Source organism: Molossus molossus, unplaced genomic scaffold, assembly GCF_014108415.1.
Source record: "Molossus molossus isolate mMolMol1 unplaced genomic scaffold, mMolMol1.p scaffold_m16_p_4, whole genome shotgun sequence".
In the NCBI taxonomy this organism is placed as follows: domain Eukaryota; kingdom Metazoa; phylum Chordata; class Mammalia; order Chiroptera; family Molossidae; genus Molossus; species Molossus molossus.
Window position 1 is genome coordinate 74,538,654 of NW_023425377.1, and position 21,261 is coordinate 74,559,914.

The 21,261-nt window shown below is 51.6% G+C and overlaps 1 protein-coding gene across 1 annotated transcript in view; it reads left to right on the top strand.

Moving 5' to 3' along the window:
• Positions 1–20,729, top strand: part of COL5A3 (collagen type V alpha 3 chain) — a 36,897-nt gene extending 16,168 nt beyond the window's left edge. Inside the window, exons 28-67 of the mRNA XM_036241335.1 lie at positions 285–329; positions 450–503; positions 649–756; positions 1,186–1,239; positions 3,933–3,986; positions 4,866–4,910; positions 5,129–5,182; positions 5,305–5,349; positions 5,738–5,791; positions 5,890–5,943; positions 6,032–6,085; positions 6,213–6,320; positions 6,486–6,575; positions 6,795–6,848; positions 7,710–7,817; positions 7,919–8,026; positions 8,109–8,162; positions 8,711–8,764; positions 9,422–9,529; positions 9,605–9,658; positions 9,861–9,914; positions 10,024–10,077; positions 10,213–10,266; positions 10,763–10,870; positions 11,534–11,587; positions 11,873–11,926; positions 12,180–12,233; positions 12,510–12,563; positions 12,753–12,860; positions 13,030–13,083; positions 13,581–13,634; positions 13,805–13,912; positions 14,145–14,198; positions 14,279–14,314; positions 15,008–15,061; positions 15,571–15,787; positions 15,875–15,987; positions 17,489–17,557; positions 19,505–19,744; positions 19,832–20,729. Coding sequence (XP_036097228.1) covers positions 285–329; positions 450–503; positions 649–756; positions 1,186–1,239; positions 3,933–3,986; positions 4,866–4,910; positions 5,129–5,182; positions 5,305–5,349; positions 5,738–5,791; positions 5,890–5,943; positions 6,032–6,085; positions 6,213–6,320; positions 6,486–6,575; positions 6,795–6,848; positions 7,710–7,817; positions 7,919–8,026; positions 8,109–8,162; positions 8,711–8,764; positions 9,422–9,529; positions 9,605–9,658; positions 9,861–9,914; positions 10,024–10,077; positions 10,213–10,266; positions 10,763–10,870; positions 11,534–11,587; positions 11,873–11,926; positions 12,180–12,233; positions 12,510–12,563; positions 12,753–12,860; positions 13,030–13,083; positions 13,581–13,634; positions 13,805–13,912; positions 14,145–14,198; positions 14,279–14,314; positions 15,008–15,061; positions 15,571–15,787; positions 15,875–15,987; positions 17,489–17,557; positions 19,505–19,744; positions 19,832–19,978 — 3,099 coding nt within the window. The 3' untranslated portion in view covers positions 19,979–20,729. The remainder of the gene's footprint in view (positions 1–284; positions 330–449; positions 504–648; positions 757–1,185; positions 1,240–3,932; positions 3,987–4,865; positions 4,911–5,128; positions 5,183–5,304; positions 5,350–5,737; positions 5,792–5,889; positions 5,944–6,031; positions 6,086–6,212; positions 6,321–6,485; positions 6,576–6,794; positions 6,849–7,709; positions 7,818–7,918; positions 8,027–8,108; positions 8,163–8,710; positions 8,765–9,421; positions 9,530–9,604; positions 9,659–9,860; positions 9,915–10,023; positions 10,078–10,212; positions 10,267–10,762; positions 10,871–11,533; positions 11,588–11,872; positions 11,927–12,179; positions 12,234–12,509; positions 12,564–12,752; positions 12,861–13,029; positions 13,084–13,580; positions 13,635–13,804; positions 13,913–14,144; positions 14,199–14,278; positions 14,315–15,007; positions 15,062–15,570; positions 15,788–15,874; positions 15,988–17,488; positions 17,558–19,504; positions 19,745–19,831) is intronic.
• Positions 20,730–21,261: the final 532 nt, after the last annotated feature.

Here is a 21,261-nt window from a genome sequence, read left to right on the forward strand (position 1 = left end):
CATTCTCCTTCTCCAGCCAGAAGGAAATGTGGACACAGTGTTCCTGGGAGATGGGAATTAATTACTTGGAAATTTGGCCTTCCTTGTACATCCCCACACAGATGACCTTGGGAGGCTGCCAGTGAGCAGGGGCGGGAGAGAGGCAGCTTCTTGCACACCACACTAGTGGGTTTTGGGAAAGATAATTTCTTCTGAGGCTGCCCCCACCCACTCTAGTCCAACATCCTCTTGGGACTGTCTTGACTGTTTTGGGGCAGGGGATTGAAAGCTTTTTTATTTTTCAGGGTACCTCTGGCAACCGGGGCCTCCAGGGGGAGAAAGGCGTGAAGGTAAGAAGGGAGGGGATTCCTTGGGCGGGGGGGGGGGGGGGGTAGCACTAATAATGTGGCTCTGCCTGTGTCCCTTCCCTGAAATCCTGACTTTTGACTTCTGTACTCTCTCCCATTCAGGGAGAAGATGGCTTTCCAGGCTTCAAGGGTGATGGGGGGCTTAAAGGCGACCGGGTAAATTGATCTGCAGATAAGGGGTCTTATGGATTGGAAGGACTTGGGGAAGACAGGGAGGGGGTGAGTTGGGGCTAAGACAGGTTGCTGGAGGGAGCAAGAGTGACAAAAGGACTGATATCTGGGCCTCTCCTTTCTATTCCAGGGGCACCCAGGACCCCCAGGTCCCCGGGGAGAGGATGGTCCTGAAGGGCTAAAAGGGCAGGAGGGGCTGCCTGGTGAGGAGGGGCCTACAGGCTCAGCTGGGGAGAAGGTGAATGGATGCTGGTCACCCTCTCCAGTCCACCCTCCAGCTTCTGATCCTGTGTTCCCTGGCCTTTTGCCTTCTCCCTCTGCCCTTTTCTTTCCAACCCCAGAAGGCTGCTACCCTCCTTATCATCTCCTTTAACTCCTCAGCTCAGCATTACAGAGCAATTCCATGCACATCATCTGATTTTTATTCCCATAACTACTCCATGCAACAAGCATTTTCATTCCCATTTTATAGACAAGGAAACTGAGATTTGGAATGATTGAATGATCTGCCCAAGGACAGGCTCCTATCAGGCAGGAGCCAGGACCTGAAGCTATGTTGCCTGAATCTCACCCTGCTGCTCATTCTACCATGTCCCAGCCATCCTGCCGTTTCCCCTCTGACCTCCAGCTTGCAATTTCTGACCTCTGTTTCATAATCTCTCTTCAGGGAAAACTTGGGTTGCCAGGTCTCCCAGGTTACCCAGGACGTCCAGGCCCTAAGGTAAGAAGCTAGGGGACTGAATGTAGGCAAGGGCAGGGTTCAGAGACCAATTGACATCTGTGGTCTGGACTGTGGTCTGGGGGTTGAGCAATTCACCCCATGGGTTATTGATAAACAGCTTAAGATATAGGCTTTGGCAACAGGCAGACTTGGGCTCAAATACCCACTGTGTAACCTTGGGCAAGTCACCCCTCTCCTGCTAAGTGACCCTCAGCAAGTCTCTTGAGCCCATTTTTTTTTCTTTCCCTCACTCGAGGACATTTTTCCATTTTTTGTTCAGATAGAGCAGGAGAGAGAGAGAGGAAGAGAGAGAGAGAGAAACATCGACGTGAAGGGACACATCGAGTGGCTGCCACCCGCACGACCAACCAGGGCCGGGGACAAACTGAAACCGAGGTACGTGCCCTTAGCAGGAATCGAACCCAGTCTCTCTGTACCACAGGCCAACGCTCCAACCGCTGAGCCAAACCGGCCAGGGCCCATTTTTTTTTTTTTAAGTTGCATAGTGGAGATACCACTAGTATGTTTTTTACCCATTTGATTATAATAATGAGGATTTTTATGATAAAAAAAATTTGCAGGATCCTTTTTATTTTGTGTGATTTAAATTGGTTTAAATAGAGTCAGTAAGAAGAATAATCATAAAAAATACATATCTTACATATCTTGAATTACTTATAACTTACAGTAAAATGTACATACATAAAAATGCACATTGCTTGCCAATGCTTTGATGGATGAGGCTACTGATTAGACATGTCTTTCTGCCACAGCTACACCCATATTACATCATTAATGATTTATAGTTTTTGTTTATATGAAGTGGAGCAGAAGCTTAAAAACACTTGGGAAGAAATCTCAGTGTAGAATCCTTCCAGAGTTCCATGCTTTGCCCTCTCAATCTGGCAGTTATCCTGCCCAAGCCTAATTTGACAGCATTTTTTTTAGTGACTTCCCTTTATATTGAGTCTTTTCCATTTAACTTAGACTTGATAGACATCTTACTTTTTCTTTCTACATTTCATCAGCTTTTATAAACTTTCATTAAGTCACATGACTCTAATAGCAAGGGCAACTGATATTCTTAGGTTTGGGAATAAACTCAAGGCACCATAACTAAGAATAAAACTCAGTCTGTGGGAGAAGTTCATGGAAGTTAGAGCAGTCACTGAGCCAAGACTGGTCAGTGTGTCTTGGGCATTGAGTAATGCATCATAGGAGGCATGGTGTGTCTGTTACATTGAGGTCAATGTCTTAGTTAGCTCAGGCTGCTATAACTGAGACTGGGCAGCTTAAGCAACAGAAATTTGTTTCTCACAGTTCTGGAAGGTGGCAGTCTGCGATCAGAATGCCAGCATGGTTGGGTTCAGTTCTGGTGAGGGCTGTAGATGTAGATGTCTGTCTTGGTTTGTAGATGTCTGTCTTCTTTCCGTATCTTCACATTGTGTGTGTGTGGGGGGGGGGGAGGGAGGAAAAGAGAGAGAAGGGAGGGGAGAGACCTAGCCTCCTCTTATTTAATTTTGTTTATTTTTTTTATTGCTTTTAGAGAGAGAGGAAGGGAGAGGGAGAGAGAGATAGAAACATTGATGAGAGAGAACATCGATTGGCCGCCTCCTGCATGCCCTTCACTGGGGATTGAGCCCACAACCTGGGCATGTGCCCTGACCAGGAATCGAACCAGCAACCTCTTGGTTCATGGTTCAACACTCAACCACTGACCCACACTGGCCAGGCTCTCCTATTTTAAGGGCAATGATTACATTCATGAGGGCCCCACTGACATGACTTAATACCTCTCAAAGGACTCACCTCCAAATGCCATCACACTGGGTATTAGAGCTTCAGCATGTGAATTTTGATGGGAGACTATTCATTCCATATCAGCTAGTAACAATCAGAAATAACAATGACAGCTAACATTTCTATGTGCCAAGCATTGTGTAAAACACTTTCTACACTTTATCCTACTTAAGCCTTGTGAGGGGGATATTGTTGACTACAAACAGGGAGACTGGTTCCCAGAGGGGTTAAGACATTTTTCCAGGGCCAAACAGTGGTGGATCTGGGATTGAAAACACAGTGGGAGGTGTGATGTCTTTCTCCAGGTGGAGGGAGATGCCTCCAAGGTGGGCAGAACAGGATGGACTGGAGTGGGTTAGTTAACAAATACACCAGGCAGTGGGGAATAAGCACTATGTCCTAGTTGCAAAAACATGTTGACTAAGTAAGCACGTGAATAAGGTAATTTCCATACAAATATTATGGGAAAAACAAACTAGGACAATGTGATAGACAGAGGGTGACTCAGAGGATGTGGTGGTCAGGAAGGCAGCAGAAGCCAAATGTCTGAATGATATCTAAATGATGAGGAGTAGCCGGCTCTGTGGGGACCTGAGAGCATCTGAGGCAAAGGGAACAGCCAGCGCAAAGGCCTTGGGCAGGAGAGCATTGGTGACCTCCCAGTAGCATTGAGGAGGCCAGTGTGGCTGGAGCAGCATGAGCAAGAAGGAAGAGTGAGGGGAGAGGAGAGCAGAGGGTTGTTCTGGAGGAGGCTGGGGTTGGAGGACCAAAGAAGCTTTCCAGTGGCCTGGAAAGGCCTGAAAGAATGGGATGGATGAATGGGGTGAGGGACCAACGTGGTCCACCACCCACACTCCTCAACCCATCTCTTTTCTCTGATTCTCTCTACTCAGGGATCTACAGGCCTTCCTGGTCCTCTGGGACCTTTAGGAGAGAAAGGGAAGCGGGTGAGTCATAATGGAGGGGAAGGGAAGGACTCAACTGGGGGACAATATCCGTGGCTGTGCATGATGGTGGGTGGGACCCTTCTTCTTCTCCAGGGTGTGTGTGTCTATGCTAGAAACCCTTGTGGTACACCCTTCTCTCCATATATAATGCAGGGCACATTTAGGCGACTAACCTGGCACTGTGGCACATGTACCTATGCGTACCAGTGTGCTTGTGTGTCCCGTGTGCCTCTCATTGCAGATTAGATGAGATGTTAGTGCTGTAGCCTGTGGATCTGTGACTGAATGAACAGGGCATGAGCCTGCGTACATTGTGTGACTGTAGACATAAATGTATGTGAGGAGCATGTACTCATGTGTGAAAGGATATAATACATACACGTGTGCATTTCTGTGTACACTGAGTGACTGTACACACACATGCATTACTTTGCTCTGTGTGTATTGTTACTGAGTAAATGGACACTGTGTATGTGCACATGAGTGCATGTATGTGCTGTGCTTATCGGGACTGCATCCTCACATAAATCCATTCATGTATGTATTTACACTGAGTGTACACATGTTCAAGGAACATACTGCATGATGGGCTTCACATGTCAGCCTGAGACTGCAATCACCCAGTGCATGTCATGATTGCATGCAGTCATGTGTGTAGCTATGATAAATAGGTGTCCATGTGGGCAAACATGCTTGTATGTGTGGATCCCATAGGTACAGCCATACATGTCTGATCTTTGCGTGGTTGTGTGTGTGTGTGAATGAAAAGCTTGCAAATAAGTGGAGGCAGACATCTTTCTAGGTCTGGGTGCCTTTGTGTGTGTCACTGTTTGCACCATAAGTCTCTTTTGCTTCCCCCTCACCTGATTGATTTTCCAGGGGAAGGCCGGGCAGCCAGGTTTGGAAGGAGAACGGGGACTACCAGTAAGAAAATGTAGAACTTCCCCCACCCCACAGGGTCTACGAGATTGTGCGAGGGGAGTTGGGGAGGTCAAGTCGGCAAGGAAGAGGATTGGGGTTATATTGGTGTTCCTAGAGGGACAAGAGGGGGAGTCACGGCGGGAGGAGACCCAGAGGACTTGATCTCATTTCCGGGGCTCCCCCACCCTCTTATTTCTAATCTTTGCTTCTTTTCTATTCAGGGCTCCCGTGGAGAGAGGGGGCAACCGGGTACCACAGGGCAACTGGGCCCCAAGGTATGGGGTGGGTGGGTGATCTGGCACGCCAGGCAGGCCCTCTGCCCAGGCTCACCGAGTTTTTCCCAGACCCTCCCAGTTGAGTTTGTTCTGTAGCCTGAATCTCATTCACTCTGTCTTAGGGTGATGTGGGCCAGGATGGGGCCCCTGGGATCCCTGGAGAAAAGGTGAGTGTGTGTGTGTGTGTGTGTGTGTGTGTGTGTGTGTTTATGGGTAGGAGACAAATCCAGGAGGTAGGAAGACATTATAATACAGCAGAAAGAGCACAGCCTCTGAAGTCAGAGCCATGAATTCAAGTCCTACCTTGACCACTTACCTGCTGTGTGACTTTGGGTGAGTCACTGAACCTCTCTGGTTCTCAGTTTCTCCCTCTGCAAGATGGGAATAACCACAGTCCCACCCCAAGGTCTGCAGTGGTGAATGAAATGACTTCTGTGTGCCAGGCCCTATGCCTAGCATGCAGCAGTTTCTCAGTCTGTGCTGGCTCTTGTCATTATGTGGGGTTCAGGGGCACCAGGCAGGAGAGATGAGTAATTACTTCTGGTTCCATTTCAGGGCCTCCCAGGCCTGCAGGGCCCCCCTGGATTCTCTGGGCCAAAAGGTCCCCCCGTAAGTGAGCTCACCCTGGTCGGGGTGGGTGAGAGGGGAGCTGGGGAGTGGAGAGGCTCCTTATTTGTGCCTCAACTCTCTCTCACCTTGTCCTTCAGGGCCCCCAGGGGAAAGACGGGCGACCTGGGCACCCAGGGCAGAGAGGAGAATTGGTAAGTGACCCTTTGACCTCTGATTCCATTAGGCTGTCCATTTCTCCCCTCACCCCCATGTGACACCTCCTTTTAATTTTTCTTCCAGGGTTTTCAAGGCCAAACAGGCCCACCTGGTCCAGCTGGCGTCGTGGGTCCTCAGGTCAGAGTGGATCCCACAAGTTCCTCTAGTTTTGTACCAGTTGGGGTATATTTCAGGGGGAAGTGGATCTCAGACAGACCCCCACCCCAGATCACCTTTATTCAAGATGAGCCTTCTTCTTCTCCAGGGAAAGACAGGAGAAGCAGGACCTCTAGGTGAGAGGGGGCCCCCAGGCCCTCCTGGACCTCCTGGTGAACAAGGTCTTCCAGGACTGGAAGGCAGAGAGGGGGCCAAGGTGAGACCCTGCCCTGTGGGGGAGCTTGGCAGAGTGGCCCCAAAGCTCCCTCAATGGCCCCATGCCACCTGAAGGCTCAGAATTAGCCCCATGGAGAAGAAGACTCAGACTAGGGGGAGACAACCCTTCTCTGGAGCCTGACCTTCCTCTTCTGCACTCCTGCAGGGGGACCTGGGGCCACTGGGTCCCCTTGGAAAGGAAGGGCCACCTGGACCTAGGGGCTTCCCTGGCCCCCAAGGAGCCCCAGGGGACACTGTGAGTATATTTTGGAGCCGTGTGTGTGTGCCTGGCTGGGCCGTGAAGCAGAGAAGGAAACAGGGGGCCTAGGGCAGGGACATGGTGTGAAAGTAAAAGATTGACAGCAGGGGGGGACCAACCCCTGAACCTCAGAGCCTGGAAGGGAGTGAGAACTGTGAAGACAAGACCTGGGGGTACCTGTGGGGTCTCTTGACTGTGACTCATCTCCTCCTTCAGGGACCTACTGGTTTGAAGGGTGACAAGGGCCCCCCGGGCCCCATCGGTGCCAATGTAAGTACAACCCCATCTGCTGGGTGGGTACCAGGGTGGAGGGAACTTGGGGTGTCTGTGAAGCTAGGTATTGTCATTATTAAGTCCACTATTTTTGGAGCCAGACAGGCCTGGGTCACATCCACCTGGTGGGTAGTCATGTCACTCTGTGAGCCTCAGTGTCCTCATCTGTAGCAAAGCCCATCTCATAAGTTATTGCACAACTTGATGAGATGGCTCATCTGACACATGCTTCCCTGCCTGCTAGACAAAAACATATAAACTCTCCTTTCTTCTGGAGGTTACATTCTAGCTGGGGAGACCAGAAATCAGCAATGATGAATGTCCCAAGACAAAGTAGCACAGAGAGAGAAGAGCAGTTGAGATAGGCTGGTCAGGGAAGGCCTCTGAGAAGGCAGCCTATGAGTTGAGACCTGAGGAGGTAAGGGAGGAGCTGTGTGGATGTGGGGGGAAGCATTCCAGGCAGAGGAACAGCATGTGCAAAGGCCCTGAGGCTGGACCATGCCTGGCTTATTGGAGGAAGAAGCAAGGAGTTCCGTGTGGCTGGAGGGGAGTGAGAGGGTGAAAGTAGGAGAAGGTGAGGGCAAGGATGGGTCAGGGGCAGGTTGTGCAGGACCTGGTGGGCTGCTAGGAGGTCTTCTCTTTTTTTTTTCCGAATGAGGAGGGAGCCCTGAAGGCTGTGATTAAAGGAGGCACTTGCCCTGACTTAGGTGTTCACAGCGCCCTCTGCCTGCTGTGTGGGGAACACACTGGATACGTGCTTGTAATCACCTAAACTCAGCACCTGGCAGCTTGAAAATCCTCCAGAAATGAGGACTACTACTATTGCTATTTTTCCTGACCACTCACCCCTGTTTTCAGGGTTCCCCTGGGGAGCGTGGGCCTGTGGGCCCAGCAGGAGGCATTGGGCTTCCTGGCCAAAGCGGAGGCCAAGGCCCTGTTGGCCCTGCAGGCGAGAAGGGGTCCCCGGTAAGTGCTCTGCCCACCTCCTTCCACATGCCAGGCTCTCCACATACCAGGACTTCACTTTTGCCCTAGCCCCTAACATCTCTCCTCTACTTCCACATCAGGGTGAACGTGGTCCCCCTGGCTCCACTGGCCAAGATGGGATCCCAGGGCCTCCGGGGCTTCCAGGACCCCCTGGAGCTGTGGGCCCTTCTGGTGAGGAAGGGGACAAGGTAAGAGTTCATGGAGAGGGAGGAGCTGGGAAGGCTGGGGGTAGGGAGGCTGGAGTGCTCCCTCATCTTTTTTCCTCTGCAGGGGGAAGTGGGCACTCCTGGTCACAAGGGGAGCAAAGGCAATAAGGGGGATGCAGTAAGTGGGGGGCCCCTCTGTGGGGGTGGGTTTTCAGGGAGAGAGAGGGATGTGGAGGATGGGTGGACAGGGGAGTCGTGGAGCTTCCTGCCTTCCTGAACCCCATCTTGACATCTGCAAGTCACAGAAGCCACTCAAAGTACCTGAAATGGAGGACCCAACAGAGTGGTTGGGGCCCCAGGGGAATGGGGAGGGTGCTGAGGCAGTGACTGCCTCCTCTCCATTTCCTTGGTGGCACATCGTTGTCTCTGGCTGTGACTCGGCATGGCTCTGAGGCATCTCACTCCAGCTTCCCTTTGGGACTTCGGCCCCAGCTCCCAGCACTGGTCCAGGGGTACTGCTGGGACTTCTGGGGAAAAATCCTGAGGGGCCAAGCTTAGGACAGATGTCTGTGTCTGATCCTATCAGGTGGTGGATAGGTAGACAGGGTTGGGGTGTGTGTGCACAGCTGTGGCTTCCTGGTGGGGGAAGTGACCACGGGAAAGTAATTGACATCTCTAGTGCCACCCTCCAACTTGAGGGTTATTCAACTCTGTTTCCTCTTCCAGGGCCCACCTGGACCAATAGGGATACGGGGTCCTGCGGGACACCCAGGTTCCCCGGTAGGTTCTTCTGGTTTTGTGACCATCTCCTGAATCCCTGGTGGGAAGGGACAATGTCCTACACCTGGACTCAGACCCAGACTCAATTCCATCCTTAATCTGCTCCTCCATGCTGACACCCAGTATGAACTCATCCCAGAATCTGACTCAATCTGAACTTTAGCCCCAACCCTAATCCCATCTCAGTCCTCATCTCAACCCCGCTTGTGACTTTAAACCCAATCCCAACTTAAATCTTATCTTCAAATACTTCATTAGCCAAAACCTGACCCGGTCCTACCCTAACCCCAACCATGACTCACTCTCTAAACCTGAGCCCAAACCTGAGTTCAAACTTGGAACCTGGTCTTGGCTCCAACCTCAAACCCAACACTAAATTGCATCTTTACCCCATCTGAACTCTGCTTATGATCTTGACCTCAATCTGAACCTGACTTATCACCTAATATCCATCTCAAAACTTTGACTCAACCCTTGACTTCATTCTCAAACTCTGACCATTAATCCATACTCCAACTCCAAACCTAACCCTGACCCTCCCCACATTTAATCCTAACCCTGACTCCAACCATCAACCTCAATCCTGACTTTGACCCTGAACCTATTTCCAACCATTGACCTCGACCCTAACTTTGCCTGGCCCTCTCCTTCTCCCAGGGAGCAGACGGGGCTCAGGGACGCCGGGGACCCCCAGGCCTCTTTGGGCAGAAAGGAGATGATGGAGTGAGAGGTTTCATGGGGGTGATTGGCCCCCCTGGCCTGCAGGTGGGTGTCTGAGTTAGGGGGTATAGCCTCTGGTTCCACCACCCTATGCCCCAATCTTGCTTCTTTGTTCCACAGGGACTGCCAGGACCTTCTGGAGAAAAGGGGGAAGTTGGAGACGTGGGGTCTATGGTATAGACAATGGGGGAGAAGGTGGAAGGGGAAGGGTAGTGGTAGGGTGAGGATGACCATTAGATCAATATTGGGGGCTATCACAGAGCACAGTGGCATTTTAAGGATCATGTGAGTCACAAGCATCAAGGGTGAAGTTTGTGGTTACTGGAGTCTTTAGGGGGGCATAGGGTCACTTGATGCTATTCTGACTATCCCACAGGGTCCCCATGGAGCTCCAGGTCCTCGGGGTCCCCATGGCCCTAGTGGATCCGAGGTGAGGACTCTGGGCTGAGGAAAGGGCTTCTGAGTTGGGGACGTCTATTTCCCAAGAAGGGGAGGTTGGGATCTCACAGTCCCTCCTCTACCCCTTGCTGTCTCTTTAGGGTCCTCCAGGGCTGCCTGGAGGAGTTGGTCAGCCAGGTGCTGTGGGCGAGAAGGTGAGAGAGAGAGGACAGTGGACTGCATAGGATGGGGGAGGCACAACCAGTCTTGATTGAGGGTGGCTGTCCTGGGGAACCTCTCCCTGTCTTCCAGGATTCAACCTCTCCCTACCCTCACTTTGCCTCCCATAGGGTGAGCCAGGGGAGGCTGGAGACCCAGGACTTCCAGGAGCCCCAGGCATCTCTGTGAGTGACTGTGTCCTGTGCCCCTGCACCAATCTCAGGGAACCCCTAGCTTCTGGGCATCTCAGGCCACCTTGACCTCTGGGCAGTCAAGTCACTGCCCCAGAACCTATGGGCATCCTGGTCTATCTTGATGACAGAGCCTTGGAAGGTGTCAGTGCTACATACAGGTTGTACACTGCACAAGGGTGTGGGACTGAGGGGATACATGGGGGCTCTGGCTTGGGGATGAGCTGCCCACAGGGAGCCCCTTTTTAAATTCACTCAGGGTGGCACATAGGCTAGACCACCCTTGCCCATAACCTCTAGGCAAGTGGACCATCCTGATCCCTGACTCTTATAAGTCCTAGATCCCTTTGACTTGTTACCCTTGGGCAATCTAGGCTACTCTGACCCCTGACCCCAAGAAAACCTCAGACCACCCAGATTCCTAAATCCAGGTATGTTAACCTTGGACCCCTGGAGAGTCCAAACACTTCTGACTTCTGTTTCTGCAAAGGGGCCCAAAGGAGAAGTTGGTGAAAAGGGGGACTCAGGCCCATCTGGGGCTGCAGGACCTCCAGGCAAGAAGGGCCCCTCTGGAGAGGATGGAGCCAAAGGGAATGTGGTGAGTCCTGGGGGAGGTGGAGGCAGAGATGGGGTATGGGCACTTGTGTCTACTCATACCTGTTCCCCAACTTCTAGCCAGGTGTCCTGTCCTGTAGTGTGTTGATTTTATGAGCAACCCAGAACATGACTGACTGACTGACTGACTGAATTAATTAATTAATCAACATGAAAATATAGCGGTTATATGTCATTGTGGGGAGTGAAACTTTCTTCCACATGGAATCATTCTAACAATGCTGGGAATGACAAGTTGAGATTGGCGCTGATATGGGACTTGCCATTGGGCAGATGATACCTTCTGCCATAGTGGTGGGCCTCAGGTTGGGGTGGTGGGGCAGTGAGGAGCTCCAGAGTCTGTGGAACCTCCATTTGGATCTCGCCACCCCACCACCTGCTGTGTCCCTCTGGATCAGTTCTATTTGTGTGTCCTGAGCTTTGAGGCTGCTGGGAGGATGGAATGAGATGATTCATGTAAGGTCCTTAGCTCAGCACCTGCACACATTAAACACTAGAATGTTCTCTCTACCAGGGTGGAAATTTTGTTATGTTCATCATGTATCCCCAGCAACCAGAACTGTGCCTGGGCACCATTTTTCTGTTCGATGAATGAATTAATGTGCAATAATTCCGAGATGTGGTTGTTTATTATTCTGTGTTCCAGGGCCCCACAGGGCTCCCAGGAGATCCAGGACCCCCTGGAGACCCTGGAGTTTCGGTGGGTGTGAGCCCTCCTTCTCCCACCAAGTCCATCATATTCTCTAGTTCTCATCCCCATATACCCCAAAGGTTCCAACTCAACACCACTTACCCCAATAGGCCCCAACTCACACCCACAGGTCCCCCCTCACCCCCCACAGATCCAGTGTCCCCATCTCCCCACCCCCATAGACCTAGGCAAGGTCACTGGAACAAGTAACCTTCATTATCCTCCAAGCCTCACCCACAAATTCTCATATGCCCCCATGACCCTTCCCAACTCTGTCCCTTATCTCCACTGCAGGGTCTAGATGGTCCCCCAGGGGAAAAAGGAGACCCTGGTGATGTTGGAGGACCGGTGAGTGAGGAAACAGGATCTGGTACTGGGACAGGGGGTTGGGGCTGGTGACTAGGTAAATTTCAGGGCCAGAATAGTGGGTTAATGAGATACCCAGGGTCCTTGTAGGTATGCTTGAGAGAGGAGGCAAGAGATGGCCGGTGCTGGGGTGATGTTTGGGTGAGGCTGTCTTTGGGTCAAAGGCACCCTGAAACGAAGTCACACTCAAACAACGTTAGCTAATTCTATTCTGGTATTGTTATAATCTCCACAGGGTCCACGTGGTGCTTCTGGGGAGCCTGGCCCCCCAGGATCCCCTGGCAAGCGGGTGAGTGATGACCTGCCTCCTGGCTCTCTGGCCACCCTGACTCCAACCTTGTCCCACTCACCCCAATAGGCCCTCACTCATCTTCACAGGCCCCTCCTCACTCCACAGGTTCCTTCACTCCCTCAGGCCTCCAATCACCCTCACACTTCCCCACTTACCCCCACAGGTCCTCACTCCCCTCCAGAGACCCCCACTCACCCTCACAGGCCCCCACTCACTCACACAACCCCCCGCTCTTCCCCAGAGGGCCCCCTCTAACGTTCTCTCTTTTCTTAGGGTCCTTCTGGCCGAATGGGGCGAGAAGGCAGAGAAGGCGAGAAAGGTGCCAAGGTGAGTGCCCCCTGCCCCAGGAGGGGTCCCTACCCTGACCCCTCAGCTACAGTGGGGCCATCAGAATGGGGAGGGACTCTGACCACCACAGGTGCTCCAGTTCCCTCCATTTTCCTGAAGGTTCTTGGTTAGATTGTTAGGATATGCTCTGACTCTCTCTGCCCTTTCCCTCGCCCCTGTCCATTTTAGGGGGAGCCAGGTCCTGATGGCCCCTTAGGGAGGACAGGCCCTGTGGGCGCTCGAGGGCCCCCTGGACGTGTTGGGCCTGAGGGTCTTCGAGGGATCCCTGGCCCTGTGGTGAGTGGGGCTGGAACAGGGAAGGGGTAGGGGTGGGATGAGGCCCTCCCTATGTGCACACACTTTATAATGTCTCATTGCAATTGGGAGAGGCTGACACTGGCAGGGTAGGGGCATCCACACTGGGTTTTGGCAGGGTGCAGTCCTCCCATATTCTGTTTCATCCCAGGGTGAACCAGGCCTCCTGGGACCTCCCGGACAGATGGGCCCTCCTGGCCCCCTGGTAAGAGACTGCTTTGTGCCTGCGGCCCTGGCACTAAGAACCACACATGACACCCAGTGACCATTGAATGACCATGGGTGCTGATGGTCAGGCTGACCCCTTACTGACTATCTGATGGTCTATCCTGACCTTGTATATTATCCACCCTGACCACTCATCTTGATGGTCTACACTGACCACAGTGACCCTCCACCTTGATGGTGTACACTGACCACAGTGACTCTCCACTTTGATAGGGCAACATGACCATCAATCTTGATAGCCTACATTGACCACCACACCGATCTTCACTGAGCATTCATATTGGCCATCCTCCAGACAACCCCCTCATTATCCCTCATCATCCCTCCTCCCTCCTGACTATCCCCATGATCACATCCCTGGTAATTTTCCTTTGAAATCTGGGAAATTTCCCATTTGACCACCTCCCAGTCACCCACATAGATCTTCAGATTTTATGTTTGAGTCTCACCAGCTGACTCTCCCTCTCCTTCCAGGGGCCCTCTGGCCTCCCAGGGCTGAAGGGAGATGCTGGCCTCAAGGGGGAAAAGGTAAGGATACCTCCTTCTGTTACTTCTCTTCCTCATTTATCCCCATTTCCTCCCTGGCCAGAGGGAGACTGGAGACTTTTCTGCTCCCAAATGCATTACCCAAAGGCTCTAGGAGAAAAGTATCCCAGCACTCCCCTTCTTCCCCCATACATGCCTCTTTTGTCCTTCAGGGCCACATCGGATTAATTGGCCTCATTGGACCCCCTGGGGAAGCTGGTGAGAAAGGGGATCAGGGGTTGCCAGGCGTGCAGGGCCCTCCTGGCCCCAAGGGAGAACCCGTGAGTGTGTGTCCTGCCCCAAGTGGGAAGAATGTGTTCAGAGGAGGGGACAGGTGGGGAGGCAGAGATGGGCTTGTTTGTGGACGGTGGGGATTAGGGGAGCCTGGGTCTGGAATGATAGGTGTTGTGTCTGGGGAAAGTGGGGGCTTTTTCTGGGGACTTGAAGATTGGAGGCTTTTCTGCACCATAGAGATGAACCCTCTCAATGATGACCCTGATGTCCTTTCTCCAGGGTCTCCCTGGTCCCACTGGCTCTCTGGGCCCTCCTGGGCCCCCAGGCGTGGCAGTGAGTATGAGGGTCTGTGAGGTGGGGATCACCATGGTGAGCCAGCCAGAACTCCATCTCTCTCTGTTTCTACCCCACAGGGCCCTCTGGGACAGAAGGGCTCAAAGGGGTTGCCGGTGAGTACTCCCTCTTCCCTTGGGCACCCACATTTCAGCTCCTCACCCCCCTCCACTGCACCAGAACCCTCAATTTCTTCGCACTCATTCATTTATTTAGTCATTCATTCACAATTCAACAAATATTTATTCAACACTTTCTATTGCACTTCATAAAATCTAAGATGCCATCAGTTGTAAGATGTACCATTAGTTTATAAGCTGCCATGAAAAAGAACAATACTGCCAAATAACTATGACTTGCCAGAAGGGTTAAGATGCTGATTTCAGCCCTGGCTGGTTTGGCTCAGCTGTTAGAGTATTGGTCTGCAGACCAGGGAGTCGCAGCTTTGATTCTGGCCAAGGGCATGTACCTCGGTTGCAGTTCGTCCCTGGCCCTGGTTGGGGTGGTGGGGGAGGCAACCAGTCGATGTGTTCGTCTCACACTGATGTTTTCTCTCTCTCTTTCTCCCTCCCACCCTTTCATTCTATCTGAAGATAAATGGAAAAATATCCTGTAGTGAGGATAAAAAAAAAAAAAAAAAAAGATGCTGATTTCAGAGATGTCAAAATATGGAAAGAAAATGTGTGTTTTATCCTTAGTGCTGACAATTGTGCATCACCCCACCAGGGCTCTGTGTGTGCATGCATGTGTGTTGGCAGGAAGGGGTCTCCTTAGACAGAGTGCACCCCCAAAGTGACTTCTCCCTACAGGGATCCCTTGGCCCTCGTGGAGACACTGGACCTGCAGGACCCCCAGGTCCCCCGGTAAGTTCCCCAGGGATGAGGGTTGGAGTGTCCCCACCAGGTCCCCCAGTGCTCAGAATCGAGGGGGGGGAGCACATACCAGATGTTCAGGGAGGCAGGTGCTTTGGAAGTCGAAGAGGGATCTGGGTTGTGTGTGTGGGGAAATTAGGGGGACATTCATGGGGAGCTAACCGGGTCTTCACTCACTCTGTCTCCCACACCCTGTCTCTCCACCTCTTCTGCCTCTCCTGGCCTTTCTCTGTCTCTCTGCTTTCTTGGCCTGACCCTGTGGTCCTGTCTATTTTATTGTATTTCTCTCTCTCCCTATCTCTGAGTCTTTCTGTCTCTCTCCTTCCCGTGTGTCTCTGTCTTCATCCCCCCCTGCTCCCGTTCCTGTCTGGTTTTCAACCTCACCTTTCTCACCTCTCCTACGCATCTCTCTGCCTCCCATGTCTCTCTCTCATTTCTGCCTGTCTCTCTCTCCGTCTCGTCCTCCCTGGTCTTTGCTCTCCGTCCCCACCTCTGCTCAGGGTCCCTCTGCGGAGCTGCACGGGCTGCGCCGGCGCCGGCGCTCTGTCCCTGGCCTGGGGGTGCTGAAGGCCCCGGAGGGCGGCCTGGAGGAGGTACTGGCCTCTCTCACGTCGCTGAGCTTGGAGCTGGAGCAGCTACAGCGCCCTTCTGGCACTGCCGAGAGCCCGGGTCTTGTGTGCGATGAGCTACACCGCAACCACCCGCACCTACCAGACGGTGAGGTCCTGCTCCTCCCTAGGTGGGCGGGGAGCTGTCAGGTCCCGCCTCGCACACCCCCTCACCTGCCCCACCTGTGTCTTGCAGGGGATTACTGGATCGACCCCAACCAGGGCTGCGCGCGAGATGCACTCAGGGTTTTCTGCAACTTCACGGCGGGAGGAGAGACCTGCCTCTACCCGGACAAAAAGTTTGAGACCGTGAGTGCCTCTTGGAGGAGGGGCGTCGGTGGGAGGAGGAAGGGGGCTCTGGACACCATTCCATCCTCCCACCACCCTGGAAGGGCTGTTCCCGCCTCCCCTACCCCCAACACATGCATCAGGCTTTGTCGGGAACCTTCCCCTTCCTTTAACTAACATTTATTGAGCATCTAGTGTATGCCAAGTGCTGGGGCTACAGCAGAGAATATTTTTTTTTTTTTTTTAAAAATCCCTGCTTTTATGGAATTTGCAGTCTACAAGGAAGGCAGGCAAGAAAAGCTAGTAAAGAAATCCCAAATGGTGGCGAACCTTTAAGCAGAAGTTACATGTGCCAGGCCCATTCTGATAACTTAGATGCATTAACTTACTGAACCCTAATCACCAGATGTGGTAGTTCTGTCATCATCCTCAGACAGGGAAACTGAGGCATAGATTACCCATGACAGTCTGGCTCCAGAGTCCCAGCTGTTAACCACCAGGTCACCCGCCTCCTGATAGGCCCGACAGGCTACTGTTGGCCAGGCTGCAGGCTGAGGTGAGATCACCTGGTCACGGAGACATCCTGGACTTCTCCATCAGGGAGCCCGAGCCCAACAACCTCTCACACTGAGCACCACTTAGCAGTGGAGGGCAGTGGGCGAGCAGCACCAGCTCTGGGCCACCTGAATTGGAATCTGAGTCTGTCACCTCAGTATTTTAATCTATAAAATGGAGCTCAAGCAAGTATCCACCCCATAGGGTGGTTGTGCAATCATAGTACCAATGCACATATCAGGAAATACTAATTAAATACTGGCTATGTGCTAATATCTCTATTGCAGGTAAAACACAGAGCCAGCATGGGGCCTATGAAAATGCATAATAATGCTCTTCTAATATATTATTATTTTTAACTGATCAGAGCCCTGGGTTAGTGGGCTCTCAGACCTCCTGTGTATGGGGACTGGAGTGCAGGACTTGATTTCTAAACAGTTGCTGGCATCTGAGGCTGATCCTTCACCAGCTCACCTTCCTCCTGCTCAGAGAGAAGCTGGAGAGGGGAGTGAAGAAGGTTCTAGCTTTGGGTTCTCCAGAATTTGGGCAAGTCATTTATTTAGGAGGTGATCCCAGGAGGCAGCAGAAGGGGAGAGAGGAATGTGAGAGGGACGGAGGAAGGCAGCTAGTATTGTTAACATGTCACCACTGGATAGCCAAGGCTTTGTTCCACTGAGGACTTCTGGGAAACAGTGTGGAGCAAGCACCTGGAAGTTGTCCCACTTGGGCAGAGAGGAAGCTGGGCATTTACCCACCAACTCTTGTCAGTCACCAGTTGAGGGCTGGCTCAGAGTGCCGAGCCCCCTCCTCCTTTTGGGCCTGTCCCGTGCACAGCCAAGCCCTCTCCCATGGCCAGACAACAACCCAATAGTCCCGGATACTTGCAACCTGCAGCCTTCACTGATGGGAGGTAAATGCAGAATGGACACTGTGGGCACCTGCTACTGACCCTTCCTTCCTCCCCCAGGTGAAACTGGCTTCCTGGTCCAGGGAAAAGCCGGGAAGCTGGTATAGCACATTCCGTCGAGGGAAGAAGGTGAGTTGCTGAAGGCTGAAGGCTGAGTGGCAGAGGGTATGAACAGTTGTAGGAACCAGTGTGGGAAGTTGGGAGAGGGGCTCTGAGGACTGAGAGGAACAGGACAGACTCGCCTCTGCTTTTTTTGTGACTTGCAGGCTGGGGAGGGCAGAGAAGGGGGGCAGCATCAGATGTGTGATGGGAGAAGCAAGGGGTCATGGTGAAAACCCAGAGGCAGTACTGGAAGGAACTGAAGGCTCCCTGAGAAGTCCACAGCTCAGCTGAGGCCTAAAGTTTGAGTTGGGGTAGCAAGTTCAGTAGGACAAAAAAAAGTGTTGCAGGTGAGGGGACAGCATGTGCAAAGGCCCAGAGTCAGGATAGAGTCTGGTGAATTTAAAGAAGAAAAAGCAACTTACTCTGCTTTAGAGAGTGCAAGGGGGAATGGGATTAGAGAAGAGGTTGGGAGGGAGGTCCGTCTCCCCTACTGTGGGCCCGTCTCCCCTACTGTGGGCACAAGGGAGCCACTAGATGTGTTCAAATGAGGGAGGGGCTCAGATCAAATCTCTGTGTTAGAAAAATGCCTCTGGGGCTGGTGGTGGTGGTGAGGCTGGAAGCTGGGAGATCAGGAAGAGACAGATGTGTTGATCCAGGAGAGTGAGGAGGGGGCTCAGGCTGGTGCTGGTGCTATGGGGATAGAGAAGAGGTTATGATTTGGAACAATATCAAAGAGGGCAAGTTAATAGGACTTAGTTATTGATGAGTTTTAGGGGAGGGAGGAGACAGGTATGATGCCCAAGTCCCTGGCTTGGGGAACACTACGTCTGGTGAGATTCTGAGATACATAAATGAGAAGATTAGGTTTCAGGGGTGGGGGATCTTGGTTCAGTTTGGGACTAATTTATGTAACATATATGTATTATATGCTAAGCACTGGAAACAGCAGCAAATTAAACACAGTTCTTGACTTCATGAAGTTCATATTCTGCTAGGAATATAATCAATGAGACAGATGGACTAAAAAACAAATAAAGCTGTAATATAAGGTAAGGGAGAATCTTGGTTTGGATTCCCTCCAAACAGATCTTGAGACAAAGATTCAATTGCAAGTAGTTTATCTAGGAGGTGATTCCAGAAAATATCAGTTGGGGAATGTGGAAATGAGACAGGAAAGAGAAGAAAGTCAAAGGATACATTACCGAGTGCATTGTCTCAAGCTAGTGATATGTTAATAATATACTTTATTTAACCCAATATATCCAAAATATTGGCATATCCATATAAAGATTATGGAGGCATTTTACATTTTTTTTCCATACAAGTTCTCCAGAGTCTGGTGCATATTTTACATTTACAAGACATTGTAATCTGGAAGCTAAATTTCATTGAAAATGCTTGATCTGCCCTGGCCGGTTGCTCAGTGGTTAGAGCATAGGCCTGTAGACCAATGGGTCAGTTCTGGTCAAAGGCACGTACCTCAGTTGTAGGTTTGTATTGGCCGTGGTTGGGGTCTTGCGGGAGGCAGCCAGTCGATATGTCTCTCTCACGTCAATGCTTCTCTCTCATGTCGATGTTTCTCTCTCTCTCTCCCCCCCCCTTTATCTAAAGATAAATAGAAAAATAGTTTCAGGTGAGGATTAAAAAAAAAAGAAAATGCTTGATCTATACTTAGATTTCATAAAACCTGCAGTTGGAAAAGTAGGTTCCAGACTCAATTTGTTCCAAACCTAAGTTTTCTGATAACGGGATGGAGACTAAGTTAAGAGTTATGAATTTAAGTGAAGAATTTGAATTAAATAATTAAATAAAATTAAAATTAAACAAATAAGTTTCAAAAAAATGTCTCAGTTCCATCAGCCACATTCTAAGTGCTCTATAGCCACACGTGCCTAAGGACTCACAAGAGAACCAAGGTTGGCTGGACGCCTGGGCTAACGGGACGCTCTCTCCTCCTGCTTCGTCCCACCCTAGTTCTCCTATGTGGACGCTGATGGGTCCCCAGTGAATGTGGTACAGTTGACCTTCCTGAAGTTGCTGAGTGCCACAGCCCGCCAGAGCTTTACCTACTCCTGCCAAAACTCGGCTGCCTGGCTGGATGAAGCTGCTGGCAACCATGGCCGTTCCCTTCGCTTCCTCGGGACCAATGGCGAAGAGCTGTCCTTCAACCAGACAGCAGCAGCCACCATTGCTGTCCCCTATGATGGCTGCCGGGTAAGAGAGAGGGGCAGGGGCTGACCAGAGTTGGGGGGGCTCTGCTGCCCTCCCCCTAACTCACCATCTGTGTCTTCCCATGGTCAGCTCCGGAAGGGACAGGCGAAAACCCTCTTGGAGTTCAGCTCTTCTCGAGTGGGGTTTCTACCCCTGTGGGACGTGGCGGCCACCGACTTTGGCCAGACAAATCAGAAGTTTGGGTTTGAACTGGGCCCTGTCTGCTTTAGCAGCTGAGAGTCTTGGGGTGGGCGGGACCATGAGGGAGCCCTAGATGGGGCACACTTGGTGCTGAGGCTTTGAAGCCACCATATTTATCATTTCCTGTGACTGTGGAGTCAGGGGAAAGTTTGCTTATCATGGTCAAACAATATTCCTTCTCCATTCCGGGGGGCTGGACTCCCTTGGCCCAAGAGTCCAACTTCCTCCCACTGCACCCCTGCTGGAATGACTGTAGTCTGGCTCTTTCTTCCCTCTATGCCCATTCAACCCGCAGTCTCCACCCCCGACCCCTCTGCAATAGACTAATTCAGAGCTGATGAATGCCCTCCCCACACCCGGCTTTCCCTTTTCAGTCAGTGCCCCCAACACCCTTTGGTGCTACCCTTCCCAATAGTTGAGCACTGGATGTCTCTTGATTCCAGGCAGGGCTCCTTCACTCACTCCTATTTTCAGGTGGGTTCAGAGTGAAGGAACTGAAGTCAGACTACAGAGGGAAGTGGGACTTCCCTGGACTGAGTTGTGTGTTCCTTTTGCTGCCTCAGCCCAGTTCTGAATACAGGTCCCATCATATCTCGCCATGCCACATGGTTTGGGGATCAAGATACGGGGTAAATCAGGATCCTAATGGTGCTGCCCTATTTATACCTGGGTCTGTATTAAAAGGGAAAATCCCTCTGTTGTATATTTAATCTGCTTCCTCCTTCCAGAAGGCTGGGACATGATAAAAGAGATTCTATCATGACCCCCTCATTCCCCCCAGGGCATAATTGGCATCTCAAGTCTGAGAATAAAGCAGTGAACTGTGTCCCTGTCTGTGTCCTTCATCTGGTGCTGGATATGTCTTTCTTAGGGTCTGGTGTTTGTCTCATCCAAAGTATTGCCACCACCTATCTTTTTTTTTTAATCCTCACCTGAGGATATTCTTCCACTTATCTTCAGATAGAGTGGGAGGGAGGGAGGGGAAGAGAGAGAGAGGGAGGGGGAGAGAGAGAGAGAGAGAGGGAGAGAGGGAGAGAGAGAGAGGCAGACAGACAGATGCAAGAGAGACACTGATTGGTTGCCTCCCCATTGACCCTGACCTGGGCCGGGGACTGAACTGCAACTGAGGTACGTGCCCTTGACCAGAATTGAACCTATGACTCTTTGGTCTGTGGGCCGACACTCTAATTGCTGAGCCAAACCAGCCAGGGCACCACCACATGTCTTAATTAAGTGTGTCCTTTGGTGGAGGTGGCTTGAGGGGGTGGGGGAACCCAATTATAATGGGATTCACTGGGCCTGTTTAACTCAGGAAAAGT